The sequence below is a fragment of the Chlorocebus sabaeus genome, chromosome 27, assembly GCF_047675955.1.
Source record: "Chlorocebus sabaeus isolate Y175 chromosome 27, mChlSab1.0.hap1, whole genome shotgun sequence".
NCBI lineage: Eukaryota > Metazoa > Chordata > Mammalia > Primates > Cercopithecidae > Chlorocebus > Chlorocebus sabaeus.
The window spans coordinates 9,800,687-9,820,291 of NC_132930.1; the positions used below are offsets into that span (position 1 = coordinate 9,800,687).

The 19,605-nt window shown below is 43.8% G+C and overlaps 1 protein-coding gene across 13 annotated transcripts in view; it reads left to right on the forward strand.

Moving 5' to 3' along the window:
• The window catches only part of APBB2 (amyloid beta precursor protein binding family B member 2), a 411,855-nt gene that overhangs the window by 267,073 nt on the left and 125,177 nt on the right, over nucleotides 1-19,605 (forward strand). For 9 of the 13 annotated variants that reach the window (XM_038008602.2, XM_008017561.3, XM_073012448.1 and 6 more), the window contains 4 exons: nucleotides 2,046-2,254; nucleotides 12,321-12,383; nucleotides 12,761-12,846; nucleotides 12,944-13,004. In XM_038008602.2, coding sequence (XP_037864530.1) covers nucleotides 2,046-2,254; nucleotides 12,321-12,383; nucleotides 12,761-12,846; nucleotides 12,944-13,004 — 419 coding nt within the window. The remainder of the gene's footprint in view (nucleotides 1-2,045; nucleotides 2,255-12,320; nucleotides 12,384-12,760; nucleotides 12,847-12,943; nucleotides 13,005-19,605) is intronic. The other 4 variants (XM_008017573.3, XM_008017572.3, XM_008017562.3 and 1 more) reach the window with 3 other exon arrangements.

Below are 19,605 nucleotides of genomic sequence, written 5' to 3' on the forward strand. Positions count from 1 at the left end.
AGAAATGTAAACACATGTTTGACTAGAGTTGTTTCTGCAAAATTTGGTTAACTTGAAATTATTTAATTATGCTTCACTCCCCGTGGGGATGGGGGAATTTCCCAGCATAATTTGAGACTAGTGGCACTTTTGCCTCTGGCAGATTTAAATGAGGAAAGTGACTGCATGCATGCACATCCGTGGCCACAGTCTTCATCAGCCCCTTTGTTTGATTTCTCTGTTTCTCACGGTGGCTCTGCCTCGGTGATGCCTGCCCACATGATGCAGTGACACTTGCACAGAGCCAGGCCCGCCTGTGTTCTCCTTTGAATTGCCGGAAAGCACTCCAGCTGCTTTTGTATGGCCACACAGGAAACAGCCTAATCCTTAGAATAAAATTGATCCCTGGGTTTAGAGCTCAAGTTTTTAAAGTTTTTCTTCCTACATACATTGATACAGCCTGTGATTCCCTTATTACCCTTCCATCTCGGTGGATATCTCATGCTACTTCCTCTCCCCTCTCTTCTCTCTTCTCTAGCGCTGTCACCCATTTCCTAGTCAACTCAAGGCCAAAAATGAGACTTTTTAAAACCAGCAGGTATTCAGTAAACTGATAAACTACATACATAACTGATATGTAGAAAGGTCAGATAGGATGGGAATTGTCTAGCAGACGTATTTTATTTGGCCCTCACAGTGTTTAAAAGATTATTTTCTGGAATTGGAATGACTGGACTTTGTAGGTGCTTGTCCATTTTCCACAGTGACCCACCTTTGTTGTCTCTCACCCACACTCTGCTTCACATGTTTACATCACTGGCCTGTCCGTAGAGTCAGTCTGGTCCATTGTTGACTTCCGAGGCTTTTCCAGTCTGCCTTCCTTGGGAATCTTTGGAGATGGAGTCTCACTCTGTCGCCCAGGCTGGAGTGCAGTGGTATGATCTCGGCTCACTGCAATGTCTGCCTCCTCAGTTGAAGCAATTCTCTTGCCTCCGCCTCCCAAGTAACGGGGACTACAGGTGTGCATCACCATGCTCAGCTAATTTTTGTATTTTTAGTAGAGACAGGGTTTCACCACATTGGCCAGGCTGGTCTCAAACTCCTGACCTCAGGTGATCCGCCAACCTCAGCCTCCCAAATTGCTGGGATTACAGGTGTGAACCACCATGCCCAGCTTTCCTTGGGAATCTTCTGTGTACAATTAGAATTCTAAAGTATTGGCTGGGCGCAGTGGCTTACGCCTGCAATCCCAGCACTTCGGGAGACCGAGACGGGCGGATCACAAGGTCAGGAGATTGAGACTATCCTGGCTAACACGGTGAAATTCCGTCTCTACTAAAAATACAAAACATTAGCCGGGAGTGGTGGCGGGCGCCTGTAGTCCCAGCTACTCGGGAGGCTGAGGCAGGAGAATGGCGTGAACCCGGGAGGCGGAGCTTGCAGTGAGCTGAGATCGTGTCATTGCACTCCAGCCTGGGTGACAGAGTGAGACTCTGTCTCAAAAAAAAAAAAAATTCTGGAGTATTACGGAAGACTACTACTATTGCTATTTTGTAGGTGTCCCAATCACATGAGAGAGATTCTTAAAGCACATGAAAGATATAAATGCAGCACTCATTTACAGAAAGCATTTCAAGAAAATTAGAGTGATAGCTGGGAATGACATGATGCCCACCAGTGAATCTTACTAATTGACAAAAGCATTCAGCCCGCTATGTATAACTATGTGAATTTTGCTTGGGAAGTTGATTCTGGTTTGGAGCTTGAGCTTGTTTATAGGGTTCTTAGAGCTATAGGATGACTTGATAGTGAGGCTTTCGTGTCCCTGTTCTCAAGTGTCAACCTTCCTTTCCAATTCTTTGTTTCCATATTACCTCTTTTACCAAGTACAGCTGCACACATCAGCATGGATGGATTTCACAAACATACCAGGAAGAACTAGTCAGTTGGACTATGGACACGTCTGCCTTTGGGGTTCACCTGACAGATAGTGCTGAAATTGGTAGGCTCTTTCTCTTTTAATAAAATTCTCTCTTTCTCCCCCGTCCCCGCCCCCCATTTTTCAGCAGATATATGGAGTGATCACTCATTTCAGACTGATCCGGATTTGCCGCCTGGCTGGAAAAGAGTCAGTGACATCGCTGGGACCTATTACTGGCACATCCCAACAGGAACGACTCAGTGGGAACGGCCTGTCTCCATCCCAGCAGATCTCCAGGGTTCTAGGAAAGGGTCACTTAGTTCTGTAACGCCATCTCCCACCCCAGAGAACGAGGTAAAACGGAGTGTCTTTTTACCGGCTTAGTAGAATAGATGTAACTTGTGGTTTCTCTTTACACTAGTTGCTTCTGCCCCAACAGGTCATCGAGGTAAGCTTTTTGATTATTGTGCATGTTGCATTTGAAATCTCAGTAATGCTTCCTCTTAGTAAATAGTGTTAATATTCATCTTTCAGGGATGTTTTTATTTTTTAATGGCTTTTGATCTCTTGAAACACCATTCCAGGTACAGAAAGCAAGAGGGGCTGGTTAATGAGAAGTGGTTAAGATTCCCTTGTGCTCACTGAGGCAGTACTTAACTCTGCAGGTAGCATTGCGTGCTGCTGGCTCCATAAAATATTTACACAGGCAAGAACATCTCTTGGCCAGATGTATTGTAATTACTATGTATCTTATTAGCCTTGGGCTCATTTGATAGCATGGAGGGAATGTCTGCAAGAATAACCCTGGAGGGCCCTCAGATGCTTAATTTCTGTTTTAAAAAATATGTTTATTTAGCAGAAGTGACATTATTTTAGAAACAATTAACAGCATAAATTTCTGCTGTCCCTGAGGAAGAAATCTGGATGTTTAAACAAAGAATTGAGGCATTAAAAAAATTCACTGTGGTGTTTATTAGTATAAGGATCCCCACAGTGAACCTTTGTGAATCCCGAAAGCGAACTATTCAAGAGAATTAGAGTTGGAAAAGGTCACAATTAAGTAATGACTTCTTTTGACCCCAGACACCCAAGCATTTTTGCCCCTTTCTGACCACAGTCCTTGGGTCTTTGAACAAGCCCATCTTCTTTTGCTTTGAGGCATGAAGGCATTGGAACTACCTGCAGAAGCTTCTTTATCTGTTTGCAACAGATATCACCCTTCCTGTTTTTAAAAGTAGATAATGTCTTGTTTCCTAAATCTTTTGATTGTGTACTTGTTCTTCTCTGGGAAGTAGTGAGTCCTATACTCTCATCACATTCCTGCTGTTAGAGGGCTTTGGCTTCTCATTTACCCAGCCTGGACCTCACATTCTCCAACTTGAAAGTGAGGGGCTGGGGCAGCCATACCCTAATTGGTAGGCAAGGACTTTGGTTTACCTGTGCCATGCCGTGGTCATCAGGCACATGCTTCAGGACTGCTGAATGCCATATAGGGCTTTGTTGCTTATCACTGGGCAATTTTAACAACTTTTTATTGAAGCATAGTAATTCCTACTCCCTGGGCAATTTTTATTCAGCCTTTTGTTCATCTTGCATTAGGTGTGCTGGGGGATAAAGAACCAACACCATTTGAGCCCTCAAGGAGTTTGGCGTGGAGAGGAGTCCTCTTCCTGTCCCCACCCAGTTGGATCCTGGGATTCCCCCGTACCACAGTGGGGGCCTCTAGAAGCTGAGCCGGCCAGGATCAGTCTCTGTTCTCACAAGGCACAGATGTGCTCTTCCTTTCTTACTTGTAGACCTTTTCTCTTGACATCTCAGTTGGCAAGAATCTGTTTCTCCATTCCCCTATTCCAAGCCTATAACCGTCTTCATTCCCCATTCCAAACCTTTAACCATCTTCCCAGGCAGAGAGTGTCCTATATACAGAGAACACCAGGGTGAGAAGGCACCATCTGGTGCCAGCATTTGTATATTACAGACAGGGACACTGAGGTACAGAGAGGCCAGTGACTGGCGGCAGCTCTGGGCCTAGAGCTCAGAGTTACTGAATCCTCCCAGATCCTAGGCCAGAGGTCTTCTCACTCAGCTTCCCTGGCTTTGGGATTTCAACCTGCTCTGCTTCCTCACTGTCCCAGAGAGGGGAGATCACACTAACTTTGAGAGACAGTTTTTGTGCCATGAATCTCCAGTCCTCTGCATCTGGCAGTGGCGAAGCCCTTTGTAAAGGCCGCCTGCAGAGGCCCAGGCGCGGGTGTGTGGACTCCAAGGAGGGCATCCTGAGGCTTACGGAGCTCAGAGTTGTATTTCTTTGATTAATACGTTAGCCTTTTGTTTCCATGATTTGGGCAGAGGTCTTGGGAAGAACACAGCACAGGTGGGCGCTGGCTCTGGGGAAAACTGCCAGGTAGCGGAGTTCATCTCTACCCTACCTGGGGCCCATTTTTGCCTACTCTTTCCCCTCTCTGTGCCTGCATTGTACCCCTGTGCTAACTAATGCCCAGGGCCCCTCTCAGGCTCAGAAGGACATACCCTTGGCACCTCCTGCCCTGGAGTTCAATGTTCCCCCCACACAGCCCTGCAGCTCAGCCTTCTCACTGCTCTTAAAGATCTGTTGTGGTTTTCAGGGTACTTTCCTAGACATCATTTCATCTGATCTTCTCAGGAGTCTCCTGGGGCAGAGAAGTCAGCTGGTATGTTCTCCAATTAAGGAAAGAGGTAACTGAGACTCAGTGAGTGAAGTAGCCCTCAGCTGGGGTTAGGGTGGGATGCATCCAGTTCCCTGACTCCAGACCCCAGGACTGTAGAGCCCCAGGACTCTGAGCATCTCCACCTTCTATCAGTTCCATTCCTCTCTTCTGCCGCTCACTGTGCCATTTGTATTGACAAAGGCTTATCCCTCCACAGAAGCTGGTTAAAGGAGCATATTTTTAGGAGTTTCAGAGACAGGAACTCATATCCAGCACTCTCAGAAAGCAACGGGGCAAACGTCTTCAGGCTGACCTTTCACTTGTTCACATCATACATGTTTCTCCCCCTACATAAGGTCCTCCATTAAGTCAAAGAACCAAGCAGATTCAAAAGGAAATAAATAAGTCATAGAGGCAAAGAGATGAGCAGATAGAAGAGGAATAGGAGAATTGGGGAAAAGACTCAGCCTGCCACATACGCTGATGTACACACGCTGACACCAATATTAAACCAGGGGCATTAAGAGAAATCAAGTATTTACAGTCCAGGCTAACGCCTTAACTCTTCACTCCCCGTAAAACCCTTATGTGGTCAGGTGCTGTGGCTCATGCCTGTAATCCCAGTGCTTTGGGAGGCCAAGGCAGGAGAATCACTTGAGACCAGGAGTTTAGGAGCAGCCTGGACAACATAGCAAGACCCCATCTCTACCAAAAAAAAAAAAAGATTTTAAATTAGCCAGGTGTGGTGGTGTGTGCCTGTAGCCCAAGCTACTTAGGAGGCTGAGGCAGGAGGATCACTTGAACCCAGAAATTTGAGGCGGCAGGTGAGCTATGATCACACCATAGCAATTCAGCCTGGACAACAGAGTAAAACCTTGTCTCTTAAAACACACAAACAAACAAAAAAACACACCAGAATCCTTATTTATCTGGTATTATAGTTGTCTGTCTTATTTTGCATTTGACATTGAGACACAGAGAAGTTGAGGAGTTTGGGCAGTACACATAGCTAATACATGGTAGAGTCAAGCTTGAGTTCAGGTCTCCTGACCCCTATTTCCACCCCAAACTTCACAATATCGTATGTCTGGGAGGCTTGGAGACTCTTGCATCCCTTTAACTCACCCTAAGGGAAGCTGTGTCACATGTGGAGCCTTCTAGAAAATGACCTCTCTTAATATCATTGTCTCAGGTGCTGATGACAGTTGAAGAGAAATGATTATTTTTCTAACACCATTTCTTTGATTCCTAAATAGAATCTATTTCAAACAGTTTCAAAGCATGAGAGGAGAGCAAAATCTTAAGGGACAGAAGAAGCTTGTAATATGTTGTGTTAGAAATGCATATTTTATTCAGCTTTTTTCTGAGCTGGCTTCAAAAAAAAAAGAGAATCAAATAACTAAGTGCTAAATCTGTTGACTAGGCTTCACAAAAGTTTAGAACTGAAGGCTTCCTTACAGTTTGAAAATTTTACATTTCACATTCCAAAGTTCACTCGGGAAGTGTTAAGCGCAGTGGATAATGTTTCCGCTGCATATGCCAGCAGTATTTTTGAAAGTTTATAAACTGGCCAGGAAGCATTTGCTGCTGAAATTTGGCACATGGTGCTCCTCCCCACCCAAACCATTTATTTGTTCCAAATTACCTTGCAAACTGCTTGAATGTTGAATTTTAGAGAGAATGGAGAGCCACACAGAATATTTTTATGAATATCCATTGGCCTGTGGCCAAGTCTTCCCGTCTTTTCAAGCGAAGGTGTTTTGGTCCTCCTAAAGAGGAAAGTATGGAGAAGGCGAGTCTGAGGCTCGAGAAAATGAATTGTTGCTCAAACTATGGTTTCCTCTTGGTCCTAAATCAACCTGTTCTTATGAAGTGCTCATGGCCTCAGGGGCAGCGTGAGAGCCTAACCCCCCGGGAGGGTGACAAGTGGAATACCTTAAGCCTGTGTATTCTCATATACATGTAGAAATAAGATGACAGCATAAAAGGGTCGTTCTGCTATTATTTTTCTGAACTTTTTCACTCAGTCAAGTAATCATGGCATTGAGTGCTGGAAGGAATCTTGGAGCAGGGCCTGTTGAACGTGCAGGCGGTATTTCTCAGCCAGTGAGCTGAGGAATGGTGCCAGGAGAACCTCTGGGGATCACAGAATGGGGTGGGGCCTGGGAACCTTTGCGTAAGCTCTCCAAGTGATTTTACGCTGAGTAAGTAGGACAGCAGGTCCTCTAGTGACTATAGCTCCCCTATTTTTATTTGCATGTCACTTCCTCAAAAATTATTTGGATTCACCTCATTGTCTCCCCAGAGCTACTGCTCTTACCACATTGCTTTGAAAGCCCTCTATTCTGTCATGTCCCATTGTTAACCAGTGGTGTGTCACTTTCCCAGTAGGAAGCTCCTAGGAAGCTCCTTGGTGGTCGGGACCTGTTCTCATCATCGTGTGCACAGAGCCCAGTACATGACGACATTCATTAACTATTTGCTGAATGAAAAAATAAATCAGCCGCACAGCCAAGGAAGCTGTTAGTTGCTCTGTTGCAATGACAAAGCCGGCTCTAGAGTCCTCAGTCTCCTGGCCCCCTCTGCATTGTGGTTTCTGCATTGCACTGCTGCTCACAGAGACTGATTTAATTGCACAAGCTTATGGTAGTCTAGTTTACTAGTTTGATTTTTTAACTTCTCTGAATTATGTTTGTGTGATTAAACCATGATGCTATAATCTTCTGATAGGGTGGGCAGATGGCTTGAGCCCAGGAGTTTCTCTACTAAAAATACAAAAAATTAGCTGGCATGGTGATGCATGCCCTGTAGTCCCAGCAACTCGAGAGGCTGAGGTGAGAGGATCACTTGAGCCCAGGAGGTGGAGGTTACAGTGAGCTGAGATCATGCCACTGCACTCCAGCCTTGGTGACAGAGCAAGACCCTGTCTTAAAAAGAGAGAAAAACTGTACACATATAAATTGATAAAACACTCACTGACATTGCCTGCCATACTCCTTGGCATTCCAGGTTTTCTGCCATTTACTATCAAGGCCACACTTAATGAAGCGTCAAGCCTTGACAAAATGGCATTGAGAGGCATGATTCGTAACTGTTTGTATTCCCCAAACTGCTTTTTCCTTCGTGGAAAGAGTAGATCATAAGGAAACTCTCATTTGCAGGGCACCCTCAGGCAGCCAGTCCCTGTGCTAAGAGCTAACATTCTAGATCTCACTCTGTCTGCACATTGATGGGAGGCCTTCTTAGTCCTGTTTGATGTGGGAGGGAGTTGAGGTCAAAGAGCAAGTGAGAACAGAGGCCGAATTTGAACCCCAGCATTCCAGTAGGCAATGTGTCTTTATTCATTTTCTGATGCTTATAACAGAATACCTGAAACTGGGTAATTTATAAAGATAATGAATATATTTTTTATGGTTATAGAGGCTGAAAAGTCTAAGGCCAAGAGACTGCATCTGGTGAGGGCCTTCTTGCTGGTGGGGACTCTGCAGAGCCCTGAGTGGGTGCAGGGCATGACATGGTGAGGGAGCTGAGTATGCCAGCTCAGGTCTCTCTTCCTCTTCTGATAAAGCCACCAGTCCCACTCTCGTGATAACCCATGAATCCATGGATGAATTAATCCACTCATGAGGGCAGAGGCTCTTAAAGGCCCCACCTCTCAATACTGCAACATTGGTGATTAAATTTCCATGCGAGTTTTGGAATGGACAGGCATTCAAACCATTGCATTGTGTTAACTTCAGAACTTCTCAAGTGCATACAGAGATGATATGATTATAGCTTCTGTCACTGCCACTGTGGAATGTTTTAGTGCTTTTCCTCTCTACCCAGTTCTCAGCAGGTTCAACCCTCTACTCTTGCCCCCTGGTTTGCATTTTGATACCACTTCATGGAGATTTTCTTGGCACCCTAGAGAAAGCCTACTGGTAGGGACATACCCAGCCCTTGAGACTACATCTTTAAGAGCACTCTGTTAACATTGTCAAAGAATCAACTCTATTGTTGGCCTTTTTCCACCTGATAATGCATCATTTTTATTTGCTATGCAGAATTGCTTTCCAAGACCTCAGAAAAGAAACATGAAAGAAGAAAACTCTCAGTAGTCAAGGTTATATGATTGGATTCCCTCCTTACTGGGTCCAGCCTCACACAGCTTCTGTGTGGTGCTCGAGGGTTTTGAGGAGTGCCATACCCCAGGCATTGGGTCAGTCCCCCTAGACACACTATCTCTGAGGAGCTAAGGCTCCAGAGCTCTCCCAGAACTGAGCAGGATCAAGTAATCAGAGAAAGGGGTGTTGCAGCCTGGGCAAGGTCAGGACAAGCACCAGGAGGGTGTGCCAGCTATGACTGTGGTATACCAGATGACCCTCGGCTGTGCAAGGCTTTAGCTGCATTGCCTGGAAGGTTACCAGGCTCATGGAAGCTTGTTGCTCGTAGAAGATGGTCCCTGTTGGTCCGTTACCACCTCTTTCCCCATCTTTATGTGTTTGTCTTACCTGAGGCATATTGTCCAACTTGCCTTTTCCTCTTTTATTGTTTTTCTCTTTGTCTCTCTTCTTCCTTTGTCTCTCCCACCCCCACCCCACAGACTGCAGACTGGGGTGGATACAGACTTTCTGTAGAACCAAAGAATCTTTGTTGGGTTGTGCTTTTTAAAAAATTTATTAACTAAAAATTATTAGCAAAGCTTATTAGCCAAATATAGAAAATATTCTCTCTTCTTAATTAAAAAAATTAGATGAATAGGCCATGTAATTCTTAAAATTTAAGACAAAATGACTTTGTCTTTCATTGACTTTAATTTTTTGAAAAAGGAAAATTATGGTCACTTATACATTGGAGAAAGTTTGTCATCTTTGATGTAAATGAATGGTTTTAAATATAGGAGGAGAGAAAAGATCTTTGGCCCAGTCATAACACATATAATGCTAGTTTCCATTTTCCTTACTGAGTTTTGTGCTAAAGGATTTCTTTAGGAGTGCCCATGTTAAGTTTTTGTAAAATCACTATATGGAGCCTTTGTTTATTTAAATCTATAAAAGGTGATTGTTGGACGTTTGCCATCTAACTCATGTTTCCATAACATGAGAGCTGGATTCTGACAGTCTTAGTACTGTTGTTAGCTTTTACTTTACAGATACCCTTATGTCCAAAGAGTAAATACATTAAAAATTTTAAAAACCACACACATGCAGAGAATTGTTTTAATTAAGTACTGAAGACTTTTCTGAATACTTGTTGTAGAAAATACTCTTCTTTTACTCTCTAGTCTCAACATACAGGGTCTCTTGGGGATAATTTCTGAAATTCTTTTTGTGAGGTAACTTTTTTTTTCCTATTTCTTTATAAATTTCTCCACAAAGACACAATTATCTTGAGTCTTCCTAATTCATCATCTGAGTATCCTTTTTTAAAGTTCAACTTAACATGAAATATTGCTCACATGTGAACAGTGATGACAATTTGAGGCCATATAAGCTTGTTTTCTTTTTGAAAAAGAAATTCTAGCTTAAAATTTTATTTTGTACTTGATATTTCAGGTCCTTATCTCATGTCCTTATTAGTAGCCCTACAGTGGTCCAAACCAAAATTGGTCACTGGCCCATCTGGAAATATGAGAAAAATTGGCCATCTTTCTCTCAGGAAAACGTACATGTACAAAACCCCGCACCCGTTTCAGGGGTTCACAGCTCCTCTGAGCTAACAGGTTAAGATTGCCCTAGGTTATTAATTTTCTCTTCATAAAGACTGAACACTGCTTCTGGGGGTGGAGTGAGGGGAAAGGTAAGGGACTGGGCAACATTCCTGCCCTTTATTCATTAAGAGAAATTTTTTTAAAAATAAATACGGTGGTCTAAGTTCCAATTTTATTTTCAAAAGCTGTAGTTTAAGCCTAGACCAAAAATGAAAACGACACCACATGTGCAGTAGTAATAATGGGTCTAAATTTGCAATGTCGTTGCTCTCAGAGAGGCTTGCAGAGTTTGGTAAGTGCGTGTTGCACCAGGCGCCATGGCTCACACCTATAATCCCAGCAGTTTAGAAGGCCTCAGTGGGAGGATCAGTTGAGCTCAGGAGTTCAAGACCAGCTTGGGTAGCATAATGGAACTCCCATCTCAACAAAAAAGTTTTTAAAAATTAGCCAGGTGTAGTAGCATGCACCTGAATAGTCCCAGCTACTCAGGAGGCCCAGGCGGGAGGATTGCTTGAGCCAGGAGGTCAAGGCTACAGTGAGCCATGTTTGGGCCACTGCACTCCAGCCTGGGTGACAGAGTGAGACCTGTCTCAAAAAAATTTTTAAATAAAATAAATGCATCTTTCGACACACAAGACATTTAAACTTAGTTTTTATCTGCTTTTAGTGGTTTTTTAAAACTGTCAATGTTGGGAGTAGAAGTTATGGGTCAGTATTCACTTCTCATTTTCAAATAACTTCAGTTGAAAAGTGATTGAGCTGAAAAGTTTTGATGATTGATTTCTTTTTCTTTTTTTTTTCGTCTGAGACGGAGTCTCGCTCTGTCGCCCAGGCTGGAGTGCAGTGGTGGGATCTCAGCTTACTGCAAGCTCCGCCTCCTGGGTTCACGCCATTCTCCTGCCTCAGCCTCCCGAGTAGCTGGGACTATAGCCACCCACCACCACGCCCAGCTAATTTTTTGTATTTTTAGTAGGGACAGAGTTTCACTGTGTTAGCCAGGATGATCTCCATCTCCTGACCTCGCGATCCGCCCACCTCAGCCTCCCAAAGTGCTGGGATTACAGGCGTGAGCCACCGCACCCGGCTGATGGTTAATTTCTTATACAAACAGATTTGCCTAACTAGTCGGTAAAGCAAATTCACAAGACTGTCCCTGAGTTTTATTAGCCTTGCTTGCTTATTTCCCCAAATCTTAGATTAAAAATATTTGATTATTCACTAGGCCTAGTAGAAAGAAAAGACATTTTCTCATTGTCTGAGGTGGATGGAGGAGTTGTTTAGATTTAAAATCAGTTATTGCAAGGGCTCTCCCAACAAGGCCAGGCTTCATGCCTTGCACTATAATTATGTTTAGAAAATCATTTCATGATCAAGGATTAATTCGTGAAGAGGCTTTTGTAGCAAAAAATAAATAAATAAAAAATAAGTAGAGCTTTTATGAATTAGAGGAATTTATGTTAGATTGTTTAGAGCTGTTTTTTGTTAGGTTAAATTTCCACCAAATGTTGATGTCAGTCTGTGTTCTTCACTAACCCTCTCTCCCCATCATTCTCCTTTTTTTCTTTAAGTGAAAATATCTTGACTCCCAACTTTGGGGCCCTCAGCCATGGGCATTCCCTAGTTTCCAAACAAACACAGTACCCATCCCTCATTCCACCCCCACCTCCAGAAAACAGTTCTGTTTGGTTTATAGGGAGGAAATGGTTATTACGGAATTAGGTATGCTAGTTATTGAATACTTGGAATTATATTGTTTGCTTTTAAAATTACCTTAAGGAAATAACTTCACTGTCTGCTTCTAATAATGTTTAGTCGTTTATTTGGTAAGTAAAGCACTATCACTCTCCCACCCTAGCCTTCAGGTGATAATCTAGACATAGAGGGTGTGAGCCAACAAGTTGCTGTTAAGTTAACTTGTTCCCTAACCCATCTTGTGAATATCAATGCTAACAACGGTGTCTTGTGTTTTTTTTTTTTTCTTTTCTTTTCTTTTTATTTAAATCAATGTGCTTTTTTCCTATGTGAATAATTATATGTCTAGAAACAGCCATGGAGTGATTTTGCTGTTCTGAATGGGGGAAAGATTAATAGTGACATTTGGAAGGCAAGTATATTGTCAGATCTTAGATCATTTAATATTTTATCCTTTCTGCATGGCTGTGGCTGTATATTTTTCTTCTTCGTGAATATCGTGCATTCTGCAGGGACACAGTGATCGGGCTTCTTGCTAGGGGCATTCAGCTCACACTCCTGTTGCCTTTTTTTGGTGTCTCCCATTGTGAATGCCCCAGGTTCCCCGTTGTTTTATAAGAACAGGCGTTTGCACCAGTCAGCATTCAACAGTCCTTGCATGCCTTTCTCTGCCTAAGCTCACATACACTCTCTGCCTCTTGCTGGGAAGACTTCTCTCCCGTTTGATATTTGAGGCAATGAATGGACTCCTCCCCCATTGTACATTAACAAGGTTCTGTTTTCCTCTAGGATTTGCATGCAGCCACTGTTAACCCGGACCCCAGTTTAAAAGAGTTTGAAGGAGCAACCCTACGCTATGCATCTTTGAAACTCAGGTAGGACATTAGAAGGACTGACCTGCTGTCAGTGTATAGCTTTGTGCAGACAGTTTGCAACAGAATTCTGAGTCCACTTTTCTGTTTTTCTGTCTAGAAATGCCCCACACCCTGACGATGATGATTCTTGTAGTATCAACAGTGACCCAGAAGCCAAGGTTTGTAAGAGACTTGCTTTCAGCCACCAGGTTATATTCTTAGATCCAAATAATGACTTTAAATAATGGCCCAGTTTTTACAAACCATCAACCCACAGCCATTTAATAAGTAATTATCCCTCAATTCCTTTCTTTCCTAATCTCCCTGACACTTGAAGAAAATCCCTAGGGTAAGTTAGGTTTGGGGGCGTTTCCAGAACCATCAAGACTCTGCCTATATCTCACTACATCAGCTCTTTACACAATGTAATAAGTTACAATTATTGTTCAAATGGGTGGGCTTCAGAAGTCTTTAAAGATACACCAGGCTCTGTCTTGCAGAGCAATGGGAGAGGAGGCTAAACAGGTAGGGTATGAGACCCCTCCCACCTCCCTCCACCAGAGCAGCCTCATATCGTTGCCATTCCTGTCATGAACACAGATTGGAGAATTAGGTTTTATGATGGAAAACTGGGGACAGTGGGGGCAAACTTGTGTCCATTTTGTTTCTGGACTTCTGGTAGGGTGCTAACAGAGCCAGCTTTCCGGGCATGTGGCCAGTGCAGGTGCACAGGCCCCACAATGAGAAGGCCCCTGTGCGTGGGGATGAATGCTTCAAGGTTGCTGTCAAGAAATTCTTAATCTTTGAATTTGTATCTTATAAGTCAAGTCCAACGGAACATCCATGAGAGGACTGGGCTTTGGATTACACACAGTCCTGCAACCTCCCAGTGTCCATGGGCAATTCTCAGCTTCTGGCCCCCTGGCATCCCAGGCCCTGCCAGACCTCCCTATCTCGCTCCCCAAGTAGAGATTCCTGCTGCCCTCTACCACGAAAGAGACGTGGGTGTGAGCATGGAAGGGTTGGGGTCAAGTGCACACTCCCTGGGTATCTTGGGATGGAGCATGGTGGTGACCAACCCAGTCTGGGCTGGCAACACTGCTGTGTGTTCCGCAGGCAACTCAGTGGGGGTGAGCCTTTTGCCTACCCACAGTCCAGGCACTTAGCATGTTCCAGCACTGATGTTGCCATACATTTATGGGCCACCCATCTGTTGTGGGTTGAGATTGTGGGCCCATAGGAAGAAGGGATTCCTGGCTTGATTTCCCTGGCCCTAGTCAGTGCATGGTGCATCTGCCCAGCAGCTGATGGGAGCAGGGACCCAGAAGCTGATGGTCTGTGTGCGTGTACCAAGATATGGACAGGGCCCTGAGTGTTTGTAAGGGTTTGCACTTACTCTACACGTATCCCCATGCCTGAGGGATTGTGACATTAAATAGCAATTAAAAAACACACTAACGGCCAGATGCAGTGCCTCACGCCTGTAATCCCAGCACTTTGGGAGGCTGAGGCAGGCGGATCAACTGAGGTCAGGAGTTCAAGCCCAGTCTGGCCAACATGGTGAAACCCCATCTCTACTAAAAATATAAAAATTAGCCGGGCATGTTGGCATGTGCCTGTAGTCCCAGCTACTCAGGAGGCTGAGGCAGGAGAATCGCTTGAACCCAGGAGGCAGAGGTTGCAGTGAGCCGAGATCACGCCACTGCACTCCAGCCTGGGTGACAGAGCGAGTCTCTATCTCAAAACAAAACAAAACAAAACAAAACATCTTAACAAGCCAAGAGAAAGTATACGGAAGAAAGGAAAAACCTTTGTTTTAATAGTTTTTATAGCATCTTCCCCCTGCTTTTTGAAGAGGGGCTGGGACTTGCGTTTTCATTTCGCATATTTCATTTTCATTTACAAGTTATGCACCTGAACTTCTGGTGCTAACAACCATGGAATTCCACCTTGTCTACTTCAGCACCTTCCCCTCCCGTCCCCTTCACCCTCCTGTGCCATGGAAGGAGAAGGAATCTTCCCAGATTCTTTTTTATTTGTTCTGAATCCCAAAGCAGATCTGTGTCTACAAATAACATTGCAAATAGGTTTTCTTAGCAGTTAAGAGGGGAACACCATACAGGTTCAAAACCTTGACTCCTTTGCCAGAAACTGCCATATTGCCAGTTGGTTCTGTAAGTATCTTAGGGCTCCCAGTAAAATCTCTGCTGCTTCTAGTCAAGTCAGCTTTGTTCTAAGCATAGCCAGTAGGATGATGGTCACTCTAGAGCCAATTGCTTTCTGAGCAAGTCCTTGGGCTGCTCCTAACATGCTGGTCTCTAAAGATAAATTTTATAAAGGAATGCGGGTTGTGAACAACTTGCTTTGCTACTTGGTATTTTACAAGTTGTATCAGCAAAAGCTGGAAGAGGAGCAGTGAGTATCTCTGTCCACCACCAAGGGCTGGGGCAGTGAGATATGTGGAGCCAGGGTGTGAAATTGACAAGGGAGAAAGCATGGAATGGAGATGGAATTGGTAATAGGAATAGGAGGACTGGTTCAATTAAACCCAAGTCAGTGGGTTGGGCTTTCTCTCTTTTCTCCTTACGGCTGTATTGCTTACTGGATTCTTTATCTGCTACCTTTTTATTGCCAGCATGTCTATTTCAATGCTTGTTATGAGTCTGTTCATGTTAATAAGGAAGCTCAGCTTTGTCATAAGTTCCTAAAGCTGTGCTTAGTTCTAAACAACAACAAAAAATATATACATTGTATTGTTTATCTGTGTCTTACTTTGTTCCATAAAAGATGTGAGGAAACCTTTAAGAACAAACAGTTTAAAAAAAAAAAAAAAAAGGCACAGAAAATGTCAGAGAATAATCAGTGTATCAGTCTGGGCTGGAACAATATAGAGAGTAAGGAAAGATCAGCCTGGGGAGAACGAAAAACCCACAGCTTTTCAGATCACAGGATTTGCACAGCTACTAACATGAATTTGCAGGTGGGGTTTTCTGTGTGTGCCTCTTGGTGATTATTTAACTTGAGGATTCCTAGCATGAGTGGAATGAATGCCTAGAAGGGCTCATCAGAATCTTAAAAGGACTTTTGCAAGCTGGTACAGTGGCTTACGCCTCTAAGCTCAGCACTAAGAGCCCAGGAGTTTGAGACCAGCTGGGCAATATAGCGAGACCTTGTTGCTACCAAAAAGAAAAAGAAAATTAGCTGGGTGTGTGGCCTGTGCCTGTGGTCCCAGCTACCTGGGAGGCTGAAGTGGGAGGATCGCTTGAGCCTGGGAGGTAAAGGCTGCAGTGAGCCATAATTGTGGCACCGCCATCCATGACAAGTCCATGAGTTCAGAGCTGACTTTAATGAAGACACGTTGGAGGAGCTTCCATCCCCCATGGGAGTCATTCCTGCCTGTTTTGTGTTGCCTGGGGGCCAGAGCCAGCACCTCAGAGGGAGAAGTGGCAAGACCTAGGCTTTCTGGATGTTCCAGCACCTTTGTAGAGTAAGTTATTCACTTTAGATGACTCTTTACATTCTTTCAGTCCACCAAGAACCAGGGAACCAAGTGGCCTCCTCCCCACCAAAGATCCTGACTTTAACAATAATATTTGATATACTATGGAATTCTAAATGTAGTTTGTGAGGAATGATTACTCAAAAAGTTTTTATAGAAAATATCTTCCTTACTCCCTACTTAAAACTTACATGCTGAAAAAAATAAAAATTATTTTTAGACTGTCAGGATGGGGACACTTCCAAATCCTCTTCAGCTACTACTCTGAATCTGGGCGTCTTAATCAGTTGTTCAGTGAAACCTCTAAATAGCAATGGCAACACAAAATCACCACACACACACGCATACGCACACACACGCATGCGCACACACACGCGTACGCACGCGCACACACACATGCATACGCACACACGCGTGCACACACACACACTTCCCCAAAGAAACAGTCTTTTTCTAACTCTGAAAATGTTTTTTGAACCTACCAAAATTTTTATACAGTAAAGTTTTTGTACTTGATAACCCATGTATGTGTGTTTGTATATAATTCTGAGTTTCCTGTTTAACTTTTTATTTTGAAATAATTAGAGATTTGTAGAAAAGTTGGAAATATTGAGTTCTCATAGACCCTCTCACCTAGCTTTCCCTAGTATTAACTTCTTCATAATCATGGTACATCGGTCAAAACTAAGACATTAATATTGATATCATTTGCTATAAACTTTATTCACATTTTCTCATTTTTTCCACTAATAGCCTTTATCTGTTCCAGGACCCAGCCTAGGGTACTATGTTGCATGTAGTGAGCTCTTGAAAAATTATTTCACATGCTCCTCCCTGTAGCCCTTGGCTTGGTCACTCTTGATTCCATTATAATATTTCATTTAATTAATAGCACCGTAATGTGTCTAGGCACCTGCATCCATAGGAGCAGTTTTTCCCCACTACAGAGCAGAGCAACAACTTCATAAAAATAGATGACTGTTTTTTCATTTAAATTATTGTTTTGGTGTAGGTTGCTAAAACTGGTATTACTGGGGCAAAGGCTATCAGTTTTATTGCTTCTGTCACTTATTGCAAAATTACTTTCCAGAAAGCCTGTAGCAGCGTATAATCCCATCAGTAATATCCCTAGAGTACTCCTCTTTGTCCACATCCCAGTTCACTTTAGGCTTTGTCATTTGTATTTATTCGTCTTAGTTTATTACGTGTGAGCTACTAACCCTTAATTTTAAAATTTCCCCTTATTGGCCGGGTGTGGTGGCTCACGCCTGTAATCCCGGCACTTTGGGAGGCTGAGGTGGGCAGATCACAAGGTCAGGAGATCGAGACCATCCTGGCTAACACAGTGAAACCCTGTCTCTACTAAAAATACAAAAAATTAGCTGGGCATGGTGGCGGGCGCCTGTAGTCCCAGCCACGAGGAAGGCTGAGGCAGGAGAATGGCGTAAACCCGGGAAGCGGAGCTTGCAGTAAGCTGAGATCGCGCCACTACACTCCAAGAGCCTGGGCAACAGAGCGAGACTCCGTCTCAAAAAAAAGAAAAAATTTCCCCTTATTAAATCATCATAGACACAGGACATTTCCTATGAAACTGTTTCTGTCCATTCCTGGCTATTTTTTTCTCTTATTTTTCTATGCATTTTAAAAGTAAGATTTTTAGGCCGGGCGCGGTGGCTCAAGCCTGTAATCCCAGCACTTTGGGAGGCCGAGACGGGCGGATCACGAGGTCAGGAGATCGAGACCATTCTGGCTGACACAGTGAAACCCCGTCTCTACTAAAAAATACAAAAAATTAGCCGGGCGAGGTGGCGGGTGCCTGTAGTCCCAGCTACTCAGGAGGCTGAGGCAGGAGAATGGCGTAAACCCGGGAGGTGGAGCTTGCAGTGAGATGAGATCCGGCCACTGCACTCCAGCCTGGGCGGCAGAGCGAGACTCCGTCTCAAAAAAAAAAAAAAAAAAAAAAAAAAAAGTAAAATTTTTATTCAGAAATAATTTTAGATTTATAGCAAAGTTGCAAAGACAGTACAGAGTTCTCATGGCCCCTTCTCCAGATCGCCATCATGTTGTATCCCTATAGAATCGTAGTACATTTGTCAAAACAAAGAAATTAACATTGATTCAAAAGTATTAATAAACACTGTGTTCTGATTTTACCAGTTTTTCTTCTAATGCCCTTTTCTGTTCCAGGATCTAATCTAGGATGCCATATTCCATTTTAGTCTCTATCCATATAGTCATTCATTCATTTGTTCATTTATTTATTTTGAGATGGAAACTCACTCCGTCGTCCAGGCTGGAGTGCAGTGGTGCGATCTCGGCTCGCTGCAACGTCCACCTTCTGGGTTCAAGCAGCTCTCCTGCCCCTGCCTCCCGAGTAGCTGGGATTACAGGTGTGCACCACCACACCCAGCTAATTATTTTTAGTAGAGACAGGATTTCACCATGTTGGCCAGGCTGACCTCGAATTTCTGATCTCAAGTGATCCACCTGCCTGGGCCTGTCAAAGTGCTGGGATTACAGACGTAAGCCACCACACCCGGCCACATTTTTAAAAATTATTTATTTTTGAGACGGACTCTTGCTCTTCTTGCCCAGGCTGGAGTGCAGTGGTGCAATCTCAGCTCACTGCAACCTCCGCCTCCTAGTTCAAGCGATTCTCCTGCCTCAGCCTCCCAAATAGCTGGGATTACAGGCATGCACCACCACACCCGGCTGATGTTTTTTTTTGTTTTGTCTTGTTTCTCTTTAGTAGAGACAGGATTTCATCATGTTGGTCATGCTGGTCTTGAACTCCTGACCTCAGTTGATCCCCCTGCCTCGGCCTCCCAAAGTGCTGGGATTACAGGCATGAGCCACTGCACCCGGTCCCCTATCCATTTTTAACTTCAGAACTATCTGCTTCTGTAATCTTACACATTTTCTTCAGTCAGTTCTTTTTCTATTTGATGCCACTTTTCCATGGAAAATGTTTTAAAACTTTCTATATCCAAGGCTTTTGTAGATGATTGCCCCTCACGTGCATTTGTTAAGAAGACAACAACTTGGCATGTTTTAGGCGGCCAGGTAGCTTGCACTTCCCAATTCCCATCACCCGCTGTGCTCATCCTAGTTTAATATCTTAGATTCGGAATTCAGCCCTTTTCCCGTGGCACATGGCTGACCAAATTCTTCATTAACATTCAAAAGCAGTTACAATCAAATTGTAGAAAACTTAATGCTTTGAAAACTACATGCTGTTTCGTCAGAGTTCTTTTCTGTCCTTTGTGTAACTCCGCTCAGAC